The sequence below is a fragment of the Crocuta crocuta genome, unplaced genomic scaffold, assembly GCF_008692635.1.
Source record: "Crocuta crocuta isolate KB4526 unplaced genomic scaffold, BGI_CrCroc_1.0 scaffold81, whole genome shotgun sequence".
Lineage (NCBI taxonomy): Eukaryota > Metazoa > Chordata > Mammalia > Carnivora > Hyaenidae > Crocuta > Crocuta crocuta.
In genome coordinates this window covers 2,286,593-2,293,993 of record NW_027527808.1, presented here as the reverse complement: position 1 = coordinate 2,293,993, position 7,401 = coordinate 2,286,593, and the positions used below count along the sequence as shown (strand labels likewise).

General features: G+C 36.5%; 1 protein-coding gene across 3 annotated transcripts in view; it reads left to right on the top strand.

The window, feature by feature from the left end:
* MRPS28 (mitochondrial ribosomal protein S28) overlaps positions 1–7,401 on the top strand; it is a 106,230-nt gene that overhangs the window by 18,242 nt on the left and 80,587 nt on the right. For all 3 annotated transcript variants that reach the window (XM_077774296.1, XM_077774305.1, XM_077774312.1), the window contains exon 2: positions 5,652–5,833. In XM_077774296.1, the coding sequence (XP_077630422.1) occupies positions 5,652–5,833 (182 nt within the window). The remainder of the gene's footprint in view (positions 1–5,651; positions 5,834–7,401) is intronic.

Here is a 7,401-nt window from a genome sequence, read left to right as displayed (position 1 = left end):
TTTTTTTTTATTAAATACATTTAGAGAGAGAGAGAGGGAGAGAGAGAAAGAATCCCAAGCAGGCACTGCACTGTCAGTGAGGAGCCCGATATGGGGCTCGAACTTACGAACCCTGAGATGACCTGAACCAAAATCAAGAGTCAGATGCTTAACTGACTGAGCTGCCTAGGGGCCCCTGTTCTGTAATCAGTTTTTAAAGGAAGCAGTCAACTCTTAGGTACCTGCTTATCTATGACAACTCTATGAATGAGGTTTATAGCAACATTTTCCATAACCAGGGTTAGACACTAAGCTGCATGATACAGCCAGCAGGTGACAGTGTGCCTGCAGTCCCTGTAGTCTGCTTCAGCGTAAGATGAGCTAACGATAGTGGTTGTCACTGTGGATTGAGGGAATTGCTACATTTATTGTTTTTAGAAGACGTTTGACAAGTCAATGAGGAATTCAGAAATGCTTCTGGATTATGATTTGAAGGAGAGCTTTGTCTGATTACCTGACATTGTGTCCAAACAGTGTAAGGAGTGTACAATTTAAAAGCAAATTACAGTGTTAATCCAGGGATCTTGTGCTTGTGGTAAAATCATTTCTTTCACTGAAAATACATTGACTTCCATTGTAAAGTGTAACAAAATATAGGCAAAAATAGTGGAACAAAAACCAATACCATTACTACTTGAATTTAAAATCTTCTTTGAACTATAATTATTCATGGGCTGCCTGGGTGGCTCAGTTGGTTAAGCGTCTGACTTTGGCTCAGGTCACAATCTCATAATTTGTGAGTTCAAGCCCTGAATCTGGCTTTCTGCTGTCAGCACAGAACCTGCTTTGGATCCTGTCTCCCTCTCTCTCTGCCCCTCCCTGACTTGTTTTTGCTCTCTTTCTCTCAAAAATAAACATTATATATGTGTGTGTATATATACAATTATATGTATATAATTAGATGTGTGTGTGTGTGTGTGTGTGTGTGTGTGTGTATAATTCATATCTTGAATAGCCAAAGCAATCTTGAGAAAAAAGAACCTGGAGGCATGACAATCCCTGTTTTCAAACTATATTACAAAGCTGTTAGTAATCAAAACAGTATGTTATTGGCATAAAAACAGACACATAAGCCAATGGAACAGATAGCCTGGAAGTAAACCCACACACATATATGTTTAATTTATGACAAAAGAGCCAAGAATATGCCAAGGGGAAAGGACAGTCTCTTTAATAAATGGTGATGGGAAACTGCACAGCCACATGCAAAAGCATGAAACTGGACCACTGTCTTTCAACATACACAAAAATTAACTCAAAATGGACTGAAGACTTGAGCGTAAGATTTAAAACCATAAATCTCCTGGAAGAAAATGTAGGTGGGAAGGTCTTCAACATAGGTCTTGTCAATGATTTTTTAAAATCTGACACCAAAAGCAAAAGCAACAAAAGCAAAAATAAACTACATCAGACTACATCAGACTGAAAAGCTTCTTACAGCAAAGGAAGGAAACCATCAGCAAAGTGAAATGCATCCTACTGAATGGGAGAAAGTACTTATAAGTGATATATCTGATAAGAGGTTAATGTCCGAAATATATAAGGAATTCCTATAACTCAGTAGCAAAAACAACAAAAAACCCCCAAAAATGGACAGATAATCTAAATAGGCATTTTTCCAAAGAAGACAGATGGATGGCCCACAAGTACGTAAAAGATGCTCAACATCATTAATCATCAGGGAAGTGCAAAGCAAAACCACAGTGAGGTATTACCTCACACCTGTTAAAATAGCTATTATCAAAAAGACAAGAAATAATAAATTGTTGGTGCGGATGTAGAGAAAAAGGAACCCTGTACACTGTTGGTGGAAATGTAAATTGGTGCAGCCACTAGGGAAAACAGTATGGAGGTTTCTAAAAACATTAAAATAGAACTACTATATGTCCTAATAATTTCACTTCTGGTATTTATCTGAAGAAAGTCAAAACATTAACTCAGAAAGATGTATGCACCCTCCCCCGCCATGTTCATAGCAGCGTTATTTATAATAGCCAAGATATGGAAATAACCTAAGTGTCCATTGATGGATGAATAAAGAAAACATGGTGTATATATGTATATATATATATACATATATACAATGGAATGCCATAAATTGTTCAGCCATGGATAAGAAGGAAATCTTGCCATTTGCAACAACATTCATGGGCCTCGAGGTCATTATCTAACAAATAAGTTAGAGAGGGGAAGACAAATGTATATGATCTCACTTCTATGTGGAATCTAAACAAACAAAACCCCAAAATCTCATTTAAAAAAAGAAGCTCATAGATACAGAGAACAGATAGGGGTTGCTGGAAGTAGGATTTTGGGGGGTGGGGGGAGTAAATCAGGTCAAAAGATGCACACTTAGCTCTTAAAACATAAATAGGTCAAGGGAATGCAGCATGGTGACCATAGTTAATAATACTTTATTGTATATCTGGAAGATATCTTAAGAATTCTCATCACATTGTTTTGTAAGTATGTATAGTGATGGATGTTAACTGGGCTTATTATGATTATTTCACAGTGTACCCAAATATCAAATCATTGTGTTGTATACCTGAAATTGTTTTAATGCCATAACCTAATGTTATATGTCTATTATACTTCAATATAAAATAACTATTCATAACCTTGTAAAGTTTATAATATAAATATTTTACAACAGAATTAAAAGTCTCGAGATCTTATTAAATAATTAGTTGATAACACTCAGTTATTTTCTGAAAACTTAGAAAATACCTTTTACTGTCGTACTAATTTTAGCCCAAACATCTCTTCACAGTTATGAAGGAGATTGTGTTATTTTAGGAACAGGCCCTTGTGGTGTCTAAATTATATTCAATAAGTGTCTAACCATTAGATTTACTACTGGATCTTCCTGTCATCTAAGGCTGTTTTAATTAGACCATGACTTCAATTGAAAGTCTTCCAAAGTGGTGGGGGAAGGGGAGGAAGAGGAGAAGGAGAGGGAGGAGTGAGGAAGGAAGAGCTGTCAACCACATGAGTGAGGTTGAGGTACTGGGAAAGCAGGTCATGGGGAGAAGGGGGAGGGGCCCTCTTTGCATGTTGAGATCCAGCGGGCGTTGATATTCTGCCTTTCCTTTGAGCAGTGCTCTTTTCAGCCGCTTTGGTGGCAGCAGTTGTGGATGACATAGTGGCTGGCTAGCAGAGTGTGGGAGTAGCTGCTCTTGTCACTGCTGGGTTGGTATTGCTGTTTGCACTGCCTCCAGAGGGCCACTCCTAGCCTTTGTCTACAGTGAGCCTGTAGGATGGGTTTCATCCTTGGCTCTCTGCAAGAAAGAACTATTTTTTCAAGGTTTTCTAGATCTTCTGACTTGTCTTTGTTTAGATCGACACTTAGGTACTCAGGATTCTTTCCCAGTGTTTCAACTCACTGCAACAAATCCATCACCATACCCTCCTTCTAGCATCTAAAGGACTAGGCATCACCCAAAGGTTTGACTTTCATTTCCTTTGACTCTGTCTTTCTTGAGGCAAAGGTCATAAGCTTTGGTCTTTGGGCCAAAGTGTGTTTTACCACATTTATAAAATGAAAGGCTTTTTTTCAATGTACAAACATTGAAAAATTAGAAATTTTACATTAATACTTGGATTTTTGGCTTTTCTTGGAAAATCAAAAGATGTGGCAACACCGGAGCAGAATTGCAATTGCAGCTAGAGCTGAGTAGTGGCTGTACCATTTAGCCTGGTACCTCTTCTGCTTACCAAGTCCCCACCCAGCCTGGCATTTGAGTTTGTAATCCTTGGAGTACTACATGCATTAAAAATGAGTCATAAGAATGGTTTTATAGTTTTTAAGGGAAGTATTCTATCAAACTCTTAATAATTGTCTCTTAAATAACAGACATAAAACTTACTCCAAATACAGGATGTAGGTAGATTAAATTATTAGTATCCTTCTGTAATTAGTTCTCACTAATAGAAACTTAGTAATTCCCTTAGTTAGAGCCAAAGAATGCACATACCCTATGCACAAATTAAAGATGAGTAGAAGGTACAAGTCTGTACTCATGGATTTCGGAAAAAGTGTGTGTTTGGAAAAAAGCTTGTAAGTTAAAGAAAAAAAAAAAGTAAGGAGCCTGCATTATTGGTTCAAGTAAATTCAGTATGTAAAAATACTCCTGGAAAATGAGCAGCGCCAAACAAGAAGCTATTTTTCCTTTGAAATTTTACTTTAAGAAAAAGAAGAAAATTATAACAAGGCTATTTAAAAATGTTACATAATAAAGACTCATGTTCACCCTGGTAACTGAAGGGCCCTTAAGCATTTTTATCTTATTCTATATTTAAATTAAAAAAACCCTTTTGTGGGGCTATTTTTTATTAACATGATTGACATACAGTGTTCTATTAGTTTCAGGTGTACAATATGATTGAACAACTCTATACGTTAATGCTCATCATGATAAGTATACTCTTAATCCCCTTTATCAATTTCACCCATCTTCCCACTCACCCCCTCTGCAGTCACTAGTTTATTCTCTTTATTTAAGAGTCTGTTTTTTGGTTTGTTTCTTTTTTTATTCTTTCATTTTTGTTTCTTAAATTTTACATATGAGTGAAATCATTCAATCCCAGATATGAGTGAAATCATGTGATATTTGTCTTTCTCCATATGACTTGTTTCACTTAGCATTATATGCTCTGCATTCCGTCCATGTTGTTGCAAATGGCAAGATCTTATTCTTTTGTGACTTAGTAATACTCCATTGTATATATATACAACATCTTCTTTATGCATTCATCTATCACCAAACACTTGGATTGCTTCCATACTTTGGCTATTGTAAATAATGCTGCAGTAAACCTAGCAGTGCATGTATCTTTTTGAATTAATATTTTCATTTTCTTTGGGTAAATACCCAGTAGTGGAATTACTGGATCATATGGTAATTCTATTTTTGAGGAACCTCCGTACTGCTTAGTCACTCTAATTAAACTTGAATTTGAAGGGGTTTTGTTTGTTTGTGGGTCGTTTTGTTTTGTTTTTTGGCAGATGATCAATATTAGGAATAAAGTTAGTCATCTTCTTGAATACCATACTCACATGCTCAGACTGGCCTCCTTCTGTCCCCATGCTAGGAGGTTTTGTCTAAGGATACTCCTTAGTTTGTTCACATTCCAGATTCTATTCTGAGCCACCACATCTGTATCATCTCCCATCAAGGACTTTTCTTGGTCTCTTCTTCAACAAGGAAAGGGAGGAAGAGGAAGTTGAAGAGAATATCTAACTTTTTAAAGCAAAATTCCAGGGGCGCCTAGGTGGCTCAGTTGGTTAAACATCTGACTTTGGCTCAGGTCATGATCTCACGGTTTGTGAGTTTGCATCCACATTGGAGGAGCTCGAGTCCTGCTTCGGGTGAGCCCCGTTTCTCTCTCTGTCTCAGACCCTTGTAGGATTCTCTCTCTGCCCTTTGCTCACTTGTGCCCCCCCCAAAATAAATAAATAAATAAATTCCATTTAAATATTTTTTAGTATTGCTACAAAATGTAAATATACAGCACATTAACTTTTAAAATTTTCTTCTGTAAGATTTTATTATATCTATCATATATTTATATTGAATTATATGCATGTAAATATCTCCTTTTATTTTTAGGGCTCTCCAAAAAAAGAGGAATCCTTTGCATCTATGCTGAGACATTCTCCTCTTACACAGATGGGACCTGCCAAGGATAAACTAGTTATTGGACGAATCTTTCATATTGTGGAGAATGATCTTTATATTGATTTTGGTGGCAAGTTTCATTGTGTGTGTAGAAGACCAGAAGTGGATGGAGAGTAAGTAGAATCATTTCCAAGTTTTTTAATAATGTTCATAAAAGTTGAGATACCTCAAAAGTATGATTGGACTTTAGTCGGTGATTTTCTAAAAGACAGAAAATATGTTTTATTCCTCTTCATAATGCTAGTTAGGGAAGTTAGGCCAGATTTGTGTCATGTCGTATTAGTCACGTTAGGCTAGATTCATGTCTTCTCAAAGCAGTGAGAGCAGTTTGGGGGGAGATTTGAATGTTCATCCTAGTAATAAACTATTCCCCACCATAAAATTAAAACCAGCTTTACAGTAATATATGCTGCTCAGGCGATTTTACACATAACCTTTTTTGCCTCTTCTTCTGTTCCTTGGTCTTCTGCTTCTCAGAGAAGCCTCCCATTCTACTTCTTCATGCTCCTTTCTCTCCCACTACCAAATTCCTATACTTTATTGTTTTCCTTTTCTATTCTGTATTTAATCTAAGAGTTAGAATTTTCCCTATTATAGAACAGAATTTATTTCTGTTTATAGTATATAGATAAAGATATTTGTGAGTATAAATATGCACTGGGGAAACCATTAAGGTGACAGATCTAGGAGTCGAGTGAAGGGAGATGGGTAACAAAGATTCTGAGATTGGAAAATGATAGTAAGCAAGATAGGAATGATTTTTTCCCATCAGTTTTTAATGTGCACATTTAAAAAATTTCAGTATTTCTGCCATCAGGATGCAACATACAGTTGATGTTCTATCAATGTAATTGACAGTGTTCTTTATTCTTAATAGTAAAGTAATGGTGAGTCTAGTTCTCAGTGGCATCTTAGGATGAATTACAGTGATTAAAAAGTTTCTGATGTTTAAGGATGAGTCATATTGTAGAAATGAATAGGGAGAGAGTCTACTCTAGATCTAAGAGAGCAATTATGAGAATGGGTTGCCTCTCTCCTGAGAGCCCTGGATACCTAAAGGTAATGTTAATAACTGGGTTCAAATGATTGGGAGACATGAACTCATTCTACCTGAGTCTGAATTGGACCTGACAAACTTAATAGACTACAAATTTCCCCAGATCAGTGGCCTTTGAGTAAATATTTAACAACTAGCTCTCCAATTAAAAAAAGGCCCTGATTTATCAATTTCTATTGTGTAAAACACTCCCATCGTGGCCAGTTTTCAGTTACCAATGTAATGGCACTGAATGCAGAATTGGGAATATTTGCACAGTCTCTAGTACACCTCTACCTCAGATAATCAGAAGCTAAGCAGTGTCTTGCAAGGTAAGTGCTGCGAACTGGGTGATCCTAGAGGAGAAAATGGGCTTCTTATGCTACCTAGCATGGAGAGGTCATGGCTCAAGAATAGCCTGTCTTGGTATATCAAATAACATAAAGCTTAGTCAAAAGTAGTAAGACCTCAAGAAATTTCTAAGTAGGGTAGGTTTGTCAATCCAGATACTAATACTGTATCTCTGTTGTGTAATGGGTCATTGAAAGGATCAAATCAGATAATGTATGGAAAGATTTAGAACAGTGGCTGGTATATAATAAACAGATGCTACTAATACTTCTGTTCTTAAAATCCTGGTAATTT